The sequence below is a fragment of the Enhydra lutris genome, unplaced genomic scaffold, assembly GCF_002288905.1.
Source record: "Enhydra lutris kenyoni isolate GAN:26980312 unplaced genomic scaffold, ASM228890v2 scaffoldscaffold60, whole genome shotgun sequence".
Classification (NCBI taxonomy): Eukaryota; Metazoa; Chordata; class Mammalia; order Carnivora; family Mustelidae; genus Enhydra; species Enhydra lutris.
In genome coordinates this window covers 4261139-4279780 of record NW_019154144.1, presented here as the reverse complement: position 1 = coordinate 4279780, position 18642 = coordinate 4261139, and the positions used below count along the sequence as shown (strand labels likewise).

Genomic DNA, 18642 nt, shown 5'->3' with positions numbered 1-18642 from the left:
GGCATAAAAACACAGAAAAATACGTCATCATCAAGTTGCCTATGAGTGGGAGAAATTTCCTCCTAGAAGGATTTGATACAGGTACACAGGGCCCCAGAAAGCACTCGGCTCTCCCTGGACAGGGAGGGAAAAGTGAAACAATTGGTAATCATCTGTCATGGCAGCAGCAACTATGTCTGGCAAGGAGTACAATAAAAAGCAGCTAACAGAGATCATTTTGGATCTCATCTCTTAAGAAGCGCTAATGTCGGGACCCTTCACAGGGCCTGGGTTTCCTGGGAAATCACAGTACATTTTCCTAGGAGACTTCCGCACATCCAAACTGCTTGTGACAACCTAGACGCACCAACACCCTCACCCTACCCCGAAGCATTTGTGTGGGCTGTGGGCCATTGGCTGGATGCTGATTTGTACATTCAAGTGATTCAGGGTCATTTGGTCATCTCAGTTGTATGTTTTATTACAAAACAAAACCAAAACAAAACCTGCCAATCCGTGACCTGGGAATAACCATGAAACAAATCCCACAGATGGGAATGCATAGCAGCTGCAAAACACCTCTGTGTACCTCGGAGCAGTCAATCACATGAGTACTGTCAAAAGGCAACTCTCCCATCCCCTTTTATCCTCAACACAAATATTCTATTTAAAGAGCACGGTTTTTATTCAATGTGTAATTTCAAAACACTGTGGTTCAGGTAATTGCTTCTGTCTCTTTCTCTTTAAGAGCTTGCATGAGCTACCGAATCGTATGATTCTGTACGAGTTTAAGAGAGCACAGACTAGACTTAGGGTAGAAACCAAATCCTGGTGATTCTGTCTCCAACAATTTAAAACTGCTCCCTCCTGTCCAACACCTTTACCATCCCCTTGAGTCCCTGTCACCTCTTTCCTGGGTTATCCCTGAAGGGACTCTCCCCGCCTTCATTTTTAGCTAAGACTCCCAAGAGTGAACTGCTATCTGACCATGTTGCTCCTTGCCTAAAACTCAGTAGCCTGCCCTATGCTTTCAGGGTGAAGCCTGGAGCCTTCAGCAAGTCCTTCAACGTGCCTTGTGATCTGACCCAACTTGTGCAGTGTCTGTCACTCTCTGTCATCGAGCCTGGGATCCAGCTGTCACTGCCTGAACTGGCCACATCCATACCTCCCTGCATTTGCTCACGTTCTTCTTTCTGCCCCTTGCGCTCTTCTCTGTAACATTCTTCAAGTTCAAATGTCACAGCCTCTTGGAACTATTCCTAGCCTCTTCCCTCCCACTTACAATGATGAATCACTTCCTTCTCCTGATGATTCTGTAGGTCAGTCTCCCTAAGTCCAGGCACAATGGCTGGCACAGGTAGAACGCGTATTTAATCAGCATTTTTGTTCTCTCTGCAACTTCCGCAGGTCTCCTCTTTCATCAAAGCATGCGTTCCTTGACTGTCAAGCTTACAGAAGGCAAGAGCGGGGTTCTATCTACCATGTTGCCTGACACGCGGAGGCCTTTAATGATTTACAAGAAGGAAAGGAGGGCCTGCTGATTGATTCACTCTCAGTGACTTCCTGGAACTTTTCGAGCATGTCCAATTTGGGCTGATGCTCTGAGTACATCCACCTCATGAGAAAATCGTGAGAAAAATCTTTGGGTTCAGACTTTTTTTCCCAATAAGGCAATTAGTTTCTCCAAATAAGTTCTCATGGGGGGAAAAGACCTTGATCAGTTAAAATTACATTAACTCAGTAGATCTCACCAAGAACGGTCTCCTTCTCATTTAGCAAAAGCTGGAAGGTTTAAAAGTAAAGTTAAATTAAATCCATATAACCTAAATGACATTTAGACTAATATTAGTATTTGTCATTATTTTTACAGAGAGCAATCTTTGACAGGTTAACAGATTTAAAACAAAAACAAAAAGAGGGGGATGAACAGAATGGGCAAAGGGGAGTGGGAGATACAAGTACCCAGCTGTGTAATGAGTAAGTCACGGGGATGAAAGGCACAGCACAGGGAATACAGTCAGTGGTGTTGTAATAGTGCTGTATGGTGACAGATGGCAGCTATACTAAGAGTGAGCACAGCATAACAGAGTTCTTGAATCACTACGTTGTACACCTGGAACTAATGTGACATTGTGTATCAACTGTACTTCAACAAAAGTCTTTTAGAAATGAGACAAAAGCAAAAACAATCTATCGCAGAAATATTCTCTCAAGTTGGCTGATCGCTACATAAATAAATTATTTCAGTCTAACTTCGAGTTTCACAGACACATCTGTCCAGAGTTCTGTGAACACAATGGTGCAATTGAACTTGTTGAATTTACCTAAGGAAGACAGGTGAGGGTCACAGAAAGAAAGGGACTTTATAGCCAAGAGTAGATACTAAGTTACTGTTTGAAATAAAAGACTCTGACGTACAAAACATTTGGTGTTGCTTACTAGGGGCTGACCTACCAATGGGATAAATAAATGCTAGCTAAGTTTGGCTCTAAACCTCACACACCCATTCAGGTCATTTTATCCAGGTTTTCAAACATTTAACAGTTAATTAACAGCCAATGTGTCCTGAAATGTGCTGGGGAATCTGACAATGACAAGATGATTGAATTTTAGCCCAGTGTGTGTGTGTGGGGGGGGTGCCTAGACAGGGAAAGCACAGTTACACAACAAGGTCACTGTTGCGACAATGGAAGTGTGTAGAAAGTTTAGGGGAAGTGGGGCAGTGAGAGTCCAGTGAGAGTCCTCTCCAAAGCAGACACCTGAACTCATCATACTTGGGAAGAGAGCTTGACTCAGCTCCAAAAAACATATGCTTAACCTTTAATTCCTGTGACACTGAAAATGCTGCAACTATAACATATCCTAATACCTTGATATGTTATCACTCTACACAATTCTGAATTTGAGAGAAAGGTATTTTACCTCTGATATCTTCAGATGGTGTAGCCTCTGAAGTTCCAAAAACATACTTCTTTACTCAAATGTCCACTATTTGAAGTGGTAAAGATCATATTGCCAAGCCAAGAAGATGTCACAGAGAACCCCAGGCCTCTTCAGGTCCTGGTCATTCTGTCTTGGCAAAGAGCAAATAAGGTAAAAGCATTCACTCGTAGAGGAATTTAGATAAGCACGAAATAGGTAAATTAGTAAAAGTCATGGTTCCCACTTACTGAGCTACTGCAAGTGAGGCTATATATTAAATACCTCATAAACATAAACTCATTTAATTGTTATGGCTCTATGGCATTACTTATTTATAAAGACATGCATGATAGATAATACTTTTTAGGGAATCTGTTTAAGTAACTTGCTCAAGGTCGCACAGCAAGTAAGTGGCCAAGGCAAACTGTATGTTCATAAACAGCCCAAATTTTATGGAAAAAGGAAATAAAACAAACTTAACTAAATTCTTTTCATATTTTACACTATGCTGAAAATTAGTGAATCCATTTAGTGGTCAAAAAGGCAGGAGAATACAGAAGAGACAAAAAGCAAGTCACAGCTCCTCCAAGTAGAGGATTCACATTTAAGAGCCACAGCTTTGTGCTGCTTCCCAGTGTGCGTATTAACCTCTCCTTAGGCCAGAACACAATGCAGAACTAGGTTGGCATAATGGGCCTTTCTTCTCTGTGCCACGTGACCAGCATTGCATCATCTCCCTCTGCTGCATGGCTTCACTGAAGGGTGTGATTCACTTCTGTTTTCAGCAGGGAAAAAGAAAAGCAAATAGCCCAAGTGGGATGACACTCCTGGTTGACTCTTCCAGACCTGGTTCACTTTCCAACCATTTCTTCATTAAAGTGGAAGAGACAGACACTCAAACGTGAGGACTGGGCTCATATGACTCTGCTGGCCCCAGCACCACTGGGCAAGGGTAGGTCTTTAACACGAATTTAACACTGCCCATGAAGAACATTCTAACCTTCTCTCCCTTGTGTAGGTCAATGGCAGGAATGTCATGAAAACATGGAGTTGAATAACTCAGTGAGGAGTCGTCTTTCAAGAGAAAACAGCCCAGTAAGACGCAGACTGGAGCGGGGAGGGATGTCCTAGGGACAGTATCAACAATTTATCTCTATTCTTTTCTCAGAGCCCAAAGAGCATTTTCATTCTCCTGGCCCAAGAAGTGACAGTCTCTTAGTCACCCCTAAAACAAGAGCCTTGTCTGCAGAACAATATATTTAATGAGCTCATTGCACCAGTTTGATGGCTGTTATTTTGTGTATAAGGGACACTTGAGAGTTGATGAGGGGACTTTCCATCACTGGAGTGTGTACACTTCATGACTAGTGAGATCTTAGGCCTGAGCTCCCTTTACCAGATAATTATACTTAACTTTTGGTCTTTTCCTTCACTCCAGACAAACTTCCCTTAATTTTTGCATCATGCCTATCAAGTCCAGGCTCTCTGAATCTCACCAGCATAAAAGCATACAGAATAATATATTCTAGCATGATAACAATACGCTCACCCCACTTCTGGCCCATGACTGTGATTATAGACTGTGTGTCAGGAGTCGAGTCCATTTTTGCCTTCTGTAGAACATGTAAGTTTACCAAAACACAAGGTTTGGATACAGATGGTCTATAAAATGAACTCGGATGATCAGTTTCAGTTCATAATGACATCTTAGTTATTCAGTGTGTTTGCAACTATCAACTGGAAATCTCACTCTCAGTGCCAACCCACCCTTACCAATGCAAAGGTGACATCAGTGCGCAAAGCTGGTGAGGACCAGACCTGTCCTGCAAAGGTGGTTGGCAGCAGAGAGGCAGTCAAGGAGGAGTTGTGAATGTTTCAGATGGGACGTGCTACGTGAAGAACACTGGGAACCAGGTCTTGGCAGAGGTGATGGGGACAGAGATCCAGATGTGGGGGATGTCATTTGGGGAAGAAAGCATGACAAGTTTTAATGAACAAGAAACAAGTTTTCAATGAACAAGAAAGAAGGGCCAAAAAGGACTCCAGTTTCTTGCCTGGAACTAACTGATCATGAAATTCAGCATTTACAAGAAGAAAGCTGAACAGAATAAGGGACCTGGAGGAGAGAGAGAAAGTCGAAGCTTCACCAGGCTGGGAAGAAAAGATTCAGCTTTGGACATAACTATCAGTAATATAGGAAAATAGTAGGGAAGATCTGGTTTTCCAGATAGGGTCAATAAGGGTCAATAAGGGTCAATGAGTATTATTTATGTACAAGTAACAGTCACTCCTACTCATACATGCAACTCATCTTTCAGGGGGTTGATTACTGGATATATTTTATTGTAATTATCGATTTATGTTGGTCTCTTTCTCTAGACAGTCTTCTCTTTAAGAGCAGGAACTTGGCTCATGTTCAGCTAAAAGTCATCTCAGGGTACTAGAATTCAAAAAAAATTTTTTTCTGTTGTCTACACAAACTGTGTCCAAAGGCTGTAAGCAGTAGGTCAATCAGAGTGGCAAAAGATGCATTCCTCCTATTTTCAGGAAGAAGGATACATTCCAGAAAGTCCCCTAGCAACTTGAATCACAGTTGCAAGCTTGTACTGAAGGCTGAGAGTAAGTGAGCACCTGCCTCCTGCAGACATGCTGGGGGAAATGAACACAGGAGGGAGTTGGGAATGGATCCTGCTGGGGAGCCAATAAGAACAGAGATTCTAGAGCCAGAAGTAAACTTGCATCTAGGTGCTAGCACTTACTGATGCACTTGCCCTGGGGAAGTCATTCACTCATTCATTCATTCATTCATTTTTCACCTATCTGGTGGTATTTGTCTCAGTAGGATCTGATGAAGTTTAAATGAGATAGTGCTCATAACAGAGGGTGAAACTCAGTAGTCCTTCATAAATGCTAGCTATTCTTATTAGACCATTCCAAGACTTAGCTGAAGGGTGCTGTGGATAGGCAGTAAAGTGAGTCAATAAAACTCGTTCAGGTTAATAGCCGAATCTAAATAATAAGACTGAAATCTAAACCTCACCAGAAAATACTGATATTTCTACATAGATGAAAATACCTGAAAACAGGAAAATATTTTGGTCATTTTTTGGTCATGACAAAGTTAAGGATATTTCATCTACTTAAGATGAAATATTCAGATGAATTAATACTGTATTTGCTCATTTTAACCTAATGACAGATTTCAATAAACCTAATATATTCCTGTTTTCTTTCTCTTTCAACAGAGAATTGGCTACAATCTCGAAGGGCTCAGGTTTCTGATCTAGTAATATTCTCTCATAATTTGCTTAAAAGAAAACAGAAATAGACTCAATTTCTTATTGAATGGGCATAAGAAAAACACCAGGGAATGCTCCTTTTTTTTTTTTTCTTGAAACTAGAAGCAGAGAGATACAGTATTGTCATTTGAGAACTTTGCCACTGCTTTTTGACAAATACCGCTCTGGTACCTTAGTAGGAAATACATGTCAATATCCTTCTGCTCCTATCTGAGTTTCATCAGTTTCACCTACTATCAATCAATCTCTTGATCTTGCAAAGAATGATGAGAGGTAGCAGAGTTTAGTTTTTACCCTAGACTCTAGGTCTGATTTCTGGCTGTGTGACTTACAAGTGGTATGTGTAAATAGGGTCATGGTGAGGATTAGAGGAAATGATGCATGTAAAGCAGGTAATACAGCACTTGAGACTTCTCAAGGGCTTATAAATATCAGCTGTTATTACTGTGCTTAATGCAAGGCTACGTAACGAAAGTGGGGAGTTATTAATAGTCATCTACCATTGTATGGATTATATTTTATGGCAGTTTCTATTGTTGACTACCCTTCTGCCTTGGTAAGAATCTCTGTTTTGTTCAAGTAGCAGGTAGCAGTCTCTTGTCCTACAGAAAGTGGACCCATTCCAGCCCGATGCATCATGGTTTGTCTAAACCAATGTGGTAATTCCATTCAACTTTGCCAGGACTGGCATATCACCTAATTCCAATTAGGAAAGCAAGAGGAAGTTTGCTGGTATCTTTGGCAAAATTTTTTCCTCATCAGAAGAAAGACCTAACCTGAACTCTCTCCCTTCCTGACTTTTAAGTAAAGCAAAGAGGTTTGGAACCGAGGTTACCATCTGTGATCACGCAGTGACAAGTCAAAAGGTTGGATGGTCTGTGTCCTTGAGCTTCTAAATCCACCTGGAACCGACGATCTCCAGACTGTATGTTAAGTAAGCAAATTAATTAATTCTTTATTCTTTCAGCCATCATGAAGTTATTCTAGTATTTATGGAAAAGCCTCCTAAAATGACACACATTTCCAATTACTAGATGGCAAGAGAAAGTTCTAGGTAAGAACCATACTGTTCTACCTATGAAGAACAGGCCTGTTACTGAACTGTGATTACTGAGAAGAGGGATTTAGGACTTAGAATGAAAGTCACTGATTAGAATCCTACTCAATCATTTCTAATTTATATTTCTTTTCTTTTTTAAGTGGAACAGTTGGCTGATTTGAATTTCAACTCCTTTGCCCTCTAGGAAAATGGCAATAAGCACTGAAGTAGCTAACAAAATGGCTAATAAGAGAAAGAAAAGAAGCTAAGTTAACATTAAAACAGATTTTTGGATCTTTAAAATGTGATAGAACTTTAGAGAGAGAATTTTTAGAGAAAATGAGAATGAGTTCTTAATCATAATTTTGACTGTTCTTAAAGCTCAAGCATTCAACATTGTTAATTTTTTTTTTCTTTTCGGTTGAAAATGAGCCAAGTTTTCAAACACCTTCAAAATTGATATCTCAATCAGCAGAGCTAGGATCAGCTTTCCCATAATAATAATAATAGGAATAATGATAAGGACTGGGGGTTTGTTAGGAAATAGAGCACAAAAATCAGCAAGGAATACTACAATTTTTTCTTACTTTCCTATTTTCTTGCAATTGTATTAGGTCAAATAAAATAGGGAAGGGGTTGTTCTGTACTCTCAGCATGGAAGAGAAGATGAGATCAGGACTCAGGGCCACCATCAAACCCTGAGGGAAGTAAAACAAAACACCCAGTGTGGCCCTGCACAGGGCTTAGCTTCTCTCCAAACTCCCAAAGGAAGCTAAACTACTCATTAGAAAAGTAGATCTTTACTTCTGGGATGCTGAAATAGTACAAGTGTACTACAGCTAAGACCACGGTGTCAGTCAATACCAAGGTTTCATTTTTAGGGGAGATTCATTTAAAATGTGGCTTTCAAAAGCCGAAAATTGAGAAGCTGAGTTCCATTTTTTTTGAAGAAAAACCACCACTTGTCCTCCCCGTGGTGTTCGAACTTGTAAATTTTAAACTAACTGCTTATAATTTGCGGAAGTCATAGGCGATCTATTCCTTTAAGGCAACGTTTTCAGTTGTATAATTCTTTAAAGCTGTCATGAGAGAGTTCTACCTAGTCCCAGGCATAAAGTACAAGTAGATGGTGTAACAAACCAAACAGTGTTTCAGACACATTTTTAAATACTATCTTGCATCCTTATGACCTTCTTTATTTCAACAAGGCTTACCTTGAAACATAATATCTACTAAAACCTAGGAGAGTATCCTTTGAATGTATGATCATATGCTATAAAGCTTCCAGAATACTGACAATTTCCACAAGCACCATATCTCACCGTGCCGAAAGACATGCTTGTCTCTTGATCAAGAATGCCAGCACTTCAAATGGGAGACAACCCTGTTCAAATTCACTGAGTGGGATACACAGTCACTACTGTTTAAAAAAAAAAAAAAAATACAGTAGAAAGAACCCGATAGACTGTGCAGTGTGACACCTATTTCTTATTCAGAATACTTAAAAGCTGACTAGTCCAAGAAACCGATCAAGCTTAGAAAGCCAGAGATCCAGTCTCTACTTATCAGTCAAGTTCAATAGCGTACAACTCAACCTCCTCCAGTGCGGCTTTAATGGCATAAGGGAAATAACTGACACATATTATGATGTTTACACAAACCTCATTTTTCCGTGGAGGTATTCAAAACCCTTCACATTAAACAGGTAGTGACAAGGTGTCACATTGCTCCTTTCACCTAAGGAAGTGGGGACAGGAGGCAATCAAGGTCACACACAGAAAAATGACAGAAAAACAGGGAAGAAAAACTTAATCTCGTGTTTAAACAATTGAAGTATGTTTTTGAGTTGACTCTTATGTAACACACCATTTTCTTGATTTGCCAGATCCTTCCTACATAAATATAACATTCGAATGGAATTTTACTAAAGTTACTCCCTAGTTAATCTAATACCCTATCCTTTTCATGGCTGCCAAAATACATATTTACCTGTTTAAGTCTAAACTCAAAGAAGTCAGCCTACTGTCTCTTAGGCTCAGGCAAAAAATTTTAATGGAAATTTAATTGTATATTTCCATAATGTTGTGCTTGTGGCATTAGCTGAGAATTCTGGAAATTTCAAAGCTGTCTTCCACTGCTAAACTACTTTGCACTTTGCAATTGATTAAGAACAGCGGAGGCAGTCAGAGTTGTATATCAAATTAGAGTTGATAAAAGCTCTTAAAATAGATTTGAATGCCTTCTTGAAAAAGATTTCAACTCCCTTAAATTGACATGACAACAAATTCTTACAGCAGCATAAAAAGTATTAACTGAAATGTTATGGCTTTGGCTTAAATTTCCATCTGCAGCTCATCAAACGACTATACAGTAGAAAGGAATTAAACCAAAATCAGACTCATTATAGAGTCTGATATGCTGGCAGAATATAAACTTTCACTGTTTAGCAGCTGGAGTTCTGGAGTTCTGGGTGACTAATATTTAAATGCTTGTGCTTGTATGTTCTGTAAGAAAGAAGAAAAGTGTTTTAACCATATAGGTAAGGGGTAGGGTCGAGAACCTTACAGAAATATAGAATTCTCTCTCACACACAACCTACTCTTTAATCTCAATGTTCCGAAGAGTGACAGGACCACTCAAATGAAGAACGACTGGCTTTAAATTAATCCCAGGTCAAAATTCTGATAAACCTGGTAAGTCTTCTTCACAGTCTTCTAATGTAAGAATGCCTATCTGAAACTCGTGCTACCCCGATACTGACATTCAACCAAGTGTTTCAGAGTAAATTACCCTCCCTCTTCTCTTTCATGTATCCTGCTAGGGGGAATGTCCTTACAGGAATTTGCTTGCAAGTACCAGGTTTCCAACAGTTGTCCGACGCCATGAAAGTATAAATCCATAAAGTTAAATTCAACAGAATCTACTGAACACAGTCGCGCAAATAAAATCCTCTATGGCATACAGTGTCACTGAAATATCATTGGATCCTTTCCCTGGGATTCTTCTGCATTAATATTTCTAAATTCCAAGGAAGGCGGACAGCTCTGAGATCCCTGATGGGAGGACCCAGGTCTGATTCAGACATCCAGAGCAGTGGGTCTGGTGCATGGTGCTCAAAAGGAAATCCTGAATAATGTTTCTCTTGTTTTTCCGACACTGCGGAGTCACAAAGTATTCTGACGAAACAACTGGGAAAAGCTGACGCTAAAATAGTAAGTATTTTAGTAACTTACTAAAATAGTAAGTAAAATAGTAAAATAGATAATCCAGTATCGAAAAGTAAGTAAAGATGTTCTTATGGAAAAAGCTAATCCTCTTGCTCCTTCAAGCCTGAGAGACACTTTTCAACTCAAAGAAGAGAATGTTTTCTTACTCCTGTAGCCAACAGTTCTACAATGGAGAGATATTTAAATGAATATGATGAAAGGAATCTATCAAATGGCAGTGGTCAGCAAGGAAAAAGATGAGATAAAGCTGTGTACTTCGTTTTTCACAAATGCCACTCACCTTTCAAGAAGTGGTTGCCTGCTAAGTCTTTTTCACTGGGTTGTGTGCAAATAGGTGATTCTCAGAAGGCATCACAGTGTAGAAAATCAGATATGTTTGAGTGTTTAAAAAAGATCACTAAGAAAAGGTGGGGTACAGATACATCCAGAAAATAGTGACACGGATGTCTTTTATTTTTTTATATTTTTCATTTATTTTTTAATTTGATTAACATATAATACATATGTTTTTTAAATGGGTTCACCTCTGTGTATCTGAAGTAACAGATGCCAAGATATACTTCATCTTTTTCTTTTAAATAAGTCCTATTCAAAGGTAAAGACCTGGGCTAAAATCATTATTTGTCCATTTGAATCTGATCTGAAAGCTCACAAAATATACCTACTTGATGCCATCTGGGTGTCTCATCGCTCAGAAGCTCAGTTTGGGGGTGGGGGGAATTAAGCCTTATCACCCTAAACCAGGAACATTTAGGAAGAAGCTAGTTTATTCATAATCAATGCATCCCATTCATCAAATGAGGTAATGTTTTTAAAGGTGCTGAGCAGACCACAAGGCACTAAATAAATTTAAGATTTAGTACCAGCAGAGAACCTGCACAAAAGCTTGTGTGTGGGGTTGACAAGCCGCAGAACAGCCCCAACTCAGGAAAATGTCATTTCTCAGCCCAAACTCACATCTGAGTCCAATCATTTTGAATATCACATGAAGCTTAGAAATGTAGAAGTTACTAAGAAGGAGATCAGGACATATGTAACCCATTCAATTCCTTGAGCTGTACCCAGAAGTGAACTAATGAGTCATAGGTATTAAGATGTTTTGAAACAGATGTCTTTTAAATAAAGAGAATATTTCATGTTGTATCATCTAAATGTGCCGTTGAAACATCTGAGTGCTGGGAACTTTCTCAAATATCCTGGGCTGTTCCCAGATTGTAAAAGTATCCAGGTCCTCCCTCGACCGCTGTTTCCCAGTCTATTTCGGCCTACAGCCTACCACTGTTTCCCGGTCTGTTTCAGCTCTATGGGCACCTTTACTTAGCAGCATGCAAAAGTAGCAGAGAAGCTGAAATCAAATCATTTTGTGCTGCCGTCCTTATAGCAGGTTTTGTGGTGGACAAAACTAGTGCTATCAGGGAAAATGAGATCTCTGAATTATAGATTTCCATTAGTCCTGGAGATAGTCTCCCTGTTCTCACTGCTAAAGATGAGTAGGAGTTTGCTACCATTTCCTAAACAGAAATACAACCCATCAGAGAAACTTCAGCATAGTATGCAAATGACTCTTCAGAAAGAATTAAAGCTTATTAGTACCTTTTTATTTACTAGAGTCATTTAAATTATGTATTTATATATACTGTTAAAAAGCAGGAAAAAAAAAGACATGAAACACTCCTAACAAAAGAAGTGTAGCTTTTTTACTATAATCTTGTTTGCGTGTGTTGTATGTTCAATCAAATGACCTTAGCGAACAAATTGTGTTATTTGTAATAATAACAGTGAAGACGTCGATACTTAGGTCTTTCAAACAGGCCTGTGCTAAGGAGATGGGGCTTTCCAGCACTGGTTCTTAGGGCGAAGTGGACAGAGGGAGGAAGATTATGAACAAAGTAGCTTCCTCTTCATGTTCCTGGTTTAGGATGATAAGGCTTAATTCCCCCAAAGCTGAGCTTCTGAGCTATGAGATACCAAGAAGGCATCAAATAGGTATATTCCGTGAGGTTTCAGATCAACTTCCAATGAATAATGATTTTATTTTTTTATTTGTTTTAATATTTTATTTATTTGACAGACAGAGCTCACAAGTAGGCAGATAGGCAGTCAGAGAGAGGGGAGAGGGAGAAGCAGGCTCCCTGCTGAGCAGAGAGCCCGATGCGGGGCTCGATCCCAGGACCCTGGGATCATGACCTGAGCCGAAGGCAGAGGCTTTAACCCACTGAGCCACCCAGACCCCTCTAAGTAATGATTTTAGTCAAGACTCTTTCCCTGGACTAAAAGGGACTACAGGACTAAAAAAGACTACAAGCCTCTGAATAGAGAGTGAGAGGATAGAGAGAGAAAGTGAGAGAGAGAGAGCACACTCACACACGCCCAAGCCTCAAGGGAGAGGGAGGGAGGGGGCTAAGGACTGGCAGTGGCATTGGCCAACAAGAATGAAAGTATCTATAATGCACTAAGATCCCTAATGTTCTTGACCCTTTGATCATCCTATGGGTGATTTTTAAAAATGTGATTATCAAGTGGATTCAGGGAAAGGTTTATGGTGCTTACTAGCATCCTGACTTTCAGCAAAGCATTTTCCTAACTCATTTTATTTTTCGTCTGTCAAGTATAGATCATAACGTCCCCTTGCAGGGTTATTGGAAAGAGTGAAGATAATAAACACAATGGTCATATGGCCTCCCTTGCCCAGGGCAGTCCCAGTATAATTATTAACTTTCACTCTCAAAAGTGTCCCAGTTTGGACAAATAATGATGTGGTTGCCCTACATATAAATTACCAAGTGTACCATCTGACAGGCAGTGGGCCCTCAGTCAATGTGACAGTCACTGTTATGCTAAAATTGTTCAAGCATATTAACAATGACAAAAAAACAACACACAAAACAAACACACCCACGCCCTCCCCCTTGTTATTTATCTTCATCACAAACCCAGAAGCAGGCTCTTTCTACCCAGAGCAGACGTTGATTTGGGGTTTCGTTTCTCATTAGGACTATAAACTACTTGAGCAGAGGCGACCACGACCGGAGGGAGTGCACAGCCGGTCAGACATCTGAATGACAGGAACATGGGAGTAACTCCCTCCCGAGTGCCTGGAAGGTGCTGGGAGCTTCCCAGGGTTTCAGGGCCCTGAGGGAAGCTCATTTATTCTGCAGCTGTACCACTCTGCTGGATTCAGGCAACTTGATTACCTTTAGTTTTCTACTTTTTCACCTCAGCTCCACAAAGAGGTTACAGCTAACACCTTGAGGTTTCTCTTAAGCCTTTCCTGTAGGGTCTTTGAGCTACGCTGATGACATAAACAGGAGTCAGTATGTCCTGCTCTGCAGCAGTCAGTGGTGTGCCCCATCCCCATGTGCATGTGATCTCTCTGTCCCAACTTAACCCAACACGAACCGGCATTTCTTTCTTCCTCTCTTTCAAGATTTTATTTCTTTGAGAGGGAACAAAAGAAAGATCACAGAGGGAGAGAGAGAAGCTGACTTCCCACTGAGCAGTGAGCCCAACAACGACTTGGGGCTCAAACCCAGGATCCTGAGATCACGGCCGGAGCCAAAGGCAGATGCTTAAGGGGCTGAGCCACCCAGGTGCCCCCACTAAACAATATTTCTATGTTGGACAGAAATATTGTCCTTCATCACCATCATTTAGCTCACTACGATATATCTGAAAAATGTCACAACCAATTCTCCCAAGTGATCTAAGTTTTTCTAGAACATTACACATTTCAGAATGCATAGCAGCCCTTCCAAAACAGGCAAAGGGCTTGCTCAGTTCCCCAGACCAGTTTATTTGTCAACAGAGTTCTTGTTACCCGAAAGAGTTGACAAGATTTCAAAAGTTGCCCTCTGTGGGGAGGCAAGATTTGACAAATGTTTTGTTGTTGTTGTTGTTGTTTTAAAGATTTTATTTAGTTGACAGAGATCACAAGGCAGAGCGGCAGGCAGGGAGAGAGAGGGGGAAAGCAGGCTCCCCGCTGAGCAGAGAACCAGATGCGGGGCTCGATCCCAGGACCACGACCAGAGCCGAAGGCAGACGCCTAACCCACTGAGCCACCAAGTGCCCCTTGACAAATGTTTTAAGAAAGATGCAAACTGGCCTGGAAAGATCAAGACGTTGAAGAAGTTTGGAATGCCCCTTTGTTCAATGGGTCCTAGGTTTGTTTGCACACCAGGGAGTAGACAGAAACACAAGGAATACCAGCGGAAGGTTTCAGATGGGTGGGAGAGCCCACACACTTCCCTCTATACTTCAAGAAAGAGCATGCCTTCCTTTCCTCTGAAATAGCTTGGAACTATCTGCTGTCAACTTTGTAGCAAACCTGGAAGGCTAAGAAGACTTCCTGCCACTGAGGACGTTGCCAGGCCATCTCCCCTGCTGCTGGGAGGTATTTACACAGGGGAGGTAGGAATATTCTATAGTAGCTGAGGTAGAAAGGGGGGAATGTTAAAAAGTAAATCTAGAAAGTAAACCTAAGGAAGCAACTATTTTTGGCATATTCACACAGTTCCCTACACCTAGGGGTATAGCAAGTGTTGACTATTCAAAGAATAATCCACAAATGATGTCAGGAGTCTGACTCCGATTCTAAGTGGGTTTCGAAGCCAGGGGAGTGTTGGAATACCTTCACGTTATTTTAACATTTATTGAGTGTTTACGATGTGCTAGATATTGTTTTGAGTGCTTTAATTCTCAAAATTCCTCATTTATTCCCATGAAGTATCCATTCTCTTTGCTTCCATTTCACAGATGAGAAAAATGAAACAGGACTTAATGAACTGTCGAAGGCCACACAGGTGCAGGAGACAGAGACCTGAACCAAGCCTATCTGGTGACTTGTGTGTTCTAGCTGAGGGTGCGCCAGATTAGGGAGCCCGTATGCGTGCAGGCACGGAGTGAGACCAGACGAGGGGTGAGCAGATGAAATCCGGCTGGAGCGGAAGAACAATTAGAGAGAGAGGCTGGATGAGGAGCTCAAAGAGGGCCCTGAATGGCAGTCACAGACTCGAGGGTGAGAGGGAGCTGTGGTGGGGTCTTTGAAATGCTGGCAGAAGCCTCTCAAGAAGCCCGCTCTGTGTCAGGGGGACCTCCAGGAGACCACTGGACATTCCAGGTTAAAGTGAGAAAAGCCCATGGAGGCTGTGGCTGTGAACACCAAGAGGAGCAGCTGTGAGAATCACTGAATGGCTGTGGAAAAGTCTGGATATGACTGGGGAAGGAGCTACAGGACTTAATAACAGGGAAGGTCCAGGGGGCTAAGGAAAGCCTCCGCAATGAGGTCTACAAAGGACATTTTATTTCCAGACATCAAGGCCATTTTAATTCCCAACTCCATTAAAAGGAAAGGGCAGCCTGACAGAGTGGGCATGCCAGTGAAGAAGGGCGTCAAAATGAACAGTGAATAAAAAGCCAACACATCTCACCACGCAATGACTGATTTAATTGACTTGTTAATTCTTCAGAGGAGACAGATACACTTGAAATTACATTCCCCCCCACCCAGTGTGCCCTTAACAACAAAAAAGGTGGGGGGGCCTTAACGGACATGCTCATGGAATCATCTCTCCTCTTATTACCACCTTGCAAAGCAGTCAGCCATAGTTACACTTTATTTTATTGCTTTTTAATTGTTGTACTTTTATAACTAAGCACCACTATGTAATTAGGAGCCTGGTTATCCACTCAGGTATGTGGGCGGGCATCCTGGCCTCTCAAACCTGCTGTTGGCCCACGATGAGCCCCGTGATGCAGCCTCATGGCCCGGTTACACTGAGTAGGTCAAAGCCCTCAGGCTACTGTTTTCTACTGACAAACTCCTTTCTCTCTTTGCTACTGAAAATATGTAAAACTGAGAGCAAAGCGAGGTCATAAGCAGGTTAATGTTGCAACAAGCCTAAAGAAGAGTAAGCAAAAAAGTGTGTTTCCTCTTCCTCTTTCAAGAAAGGGCTGAAGAGCATTCTGACTTCCAAAGGAACGCGAAAGAGAATCACCAAGTTCATGCTTCTGTAATGAGGAAATTAAAAGAGAAGGCGGGTATGGTGTCTCGTTCACCTTTGCCCCCCAGGCTGGAGTAGTAGGTGTTGAATAAATATTTGCTGAATGAATTAAAAGAATTCAAAATTGTGCCCTGGCTACCCTCAAAGTAGATAGGAACAGTCATTTTGAACCATTTCCTGATGTGACAGAGAGAGAAAGAGAGAGAGAGAGATAGAGAACGTGAGGGAGGGATGCGTTAGAAAAGGTGGAGAGAATATACTCTGTATAGAGTAATTTGAAAATTAACAAGGGGAGAAAGATTTTAAAAGAAATCCCAATGGCCTCAGTATTGTCACACATAATTTTCTATCTAATGAGACAATGACAAAAATTGATAGGAGAAAATCATCTGGCCTTGGTGTACTCAAAATGATGATTCAAAACCACATACTGATGTCAAACTCACAGTAAGTCTTTCCAGTTATTGGAAAACTGCTCCATTAAGAACCTTGTGTGTCAAATCCTTTTCATTAATCAAAGGGTGGGTAGACAAAGGAAGATTCATCCTGGAGTGTGAAGTATTGCACAAATAATGGATCCAAGATAAATGAATTACGACTACAACAAATAAAGGAATTCTATTTGGGTGACAGTAGGACTCCCAAATGGCTTCCCACTTGTCAAAAAACAGCCTCAGACAAGCCCTATCGTGTATACAGTGGTGCAAAATGACCTGGGAAAAAATGGTTTCTTTGGATATCATTTAGAGATTCATATCCCTGAATTCCTTAAGGCTGAAGCTACTTTGGCTCTTTTCTTAAAGCAATTATGGCACAGGCTCTCCTGCCCAGGTTCTGTTTACATAAGGACCGTCTTGGCCACAGGTCATCTGGGTAGGAGCTAATTAATTGCCAGCTCTTTGAACACAGGTAGGTTAATTAGCATGCATGTAATATGGCCTCAGAATTTTTCTTGGGAAAATTGTTTTAAATTCCAAACAATAAAGGATCTGTAATACCTGCCGGTCTTTTATCCAGAGCAAGCACAAAGGCTATTGGAGAAATAGAAAAGACTTTGTTTTTAAACTATTCAGAAGACACAAGGCATCACTGATCACCTCAAGGCCTCATTTTAATTGGATTCCAGATCCACGATGCCTTAGAGATAGTCTTTTGGAAATATATTACTGCTAAAATCTTTAAGTAGGTCAGCAATGGAACTTCAGAAGCCATAACATTCTTAGATCCTAATAAACGATCAGGGTCAGAACCTTACTTTGTGTATATCTCAGTAAAGCATGTTGTGGGTTTGGACCACAACACATCAGGATTTTTACAAATCCAAATATTAAGGAGCATTCTGAACATCATCCACACGGACAAGAAAGAGAAATAAACCTGCAAATGCCTCTAGATACAAAAGAAATGAGTCTTGGGTTTTGGACTATTAAGTACTTTTTTCCTCCAGACAATAGCCTAATAGGAGAATTACGAAGTACTCTGACACCCTCCACACCCCTCCAATTAAACCACACTTCACCAAATACTTAGATAAAGCCTGATCAAATAAACATTAAGGCAGAAAATGCAGCCTAGAATGCCCCATCCTGGGCTCTGCTGGAGTCTGAAGGGCCATCTCACTGGAAAATTTAACCAAACAAAATCTACTGTGATTCCCCTGCAGCCTTTGCACTTAAGGAAAGCTAGTTCAGTCTCTGACATTTTGATTTTCACAGCGGACCCAACCAAAAAAAACTTCCTGGGCCCCCAAGCTTATGCCTCCAGTTGAGACTGGATTTCTCGAACCTTACGCAACAGCCAGCAAACAAACAAACAAACAGAAAAGGTTATTTCTATTACTCACTATTACTCCAGGATTTCAGTAAATATTTGATACTGATCTCAAAGAAGCCGGAATCCTGCTGGCTGGCCATGTCGGCGGTATACAAAGAGGCTCCCGGGACTGGACTGGGAGCCGCTGGAAGAGCAGGTACCGGGCGTGGAGATGTGCCTGTCACAGGTTAGTGATGTAAGCGGAGGGTCAGCGGCGGAGAGGGAGGCTCTGCGGGTCTACCTCCGGCATGGGCAGGGAGCCCTCATTTAAAGGACACCGAGGAGCGAGCGGGAGAGAGATGCTCGACCGCTCCTCCTCCTCCTCCTCCTCCACCTCCTCCTCCTCCTCCTCCTTTTGCTCGGGG

At 41.3% G+C, this 18642-nt stretch overlaps 1 protein-coding gene across 1 annotated transcript in view; it reads right to left on the bottom strand.

Moving 5' to 3' along the window:
* Window positions 1-18378, bottom strand: part of LOC111158548 (FRY microtubule binding protein) — a 266086-nt gene extending 247708 nt beyond the window's left edge. Inside the window, exon 1 of the mRNA XM_022520645.1 lies at window positions 18309-18378. Coding sequence (XP_022376353.1) covers window positions 18309-18378 — 70 coding nt within the window. The remainder of the gene's footprint in view (window positions 1-18308) is intronic.
* Window positions 18379-18642: the final 264 nt, after the last annotated feature.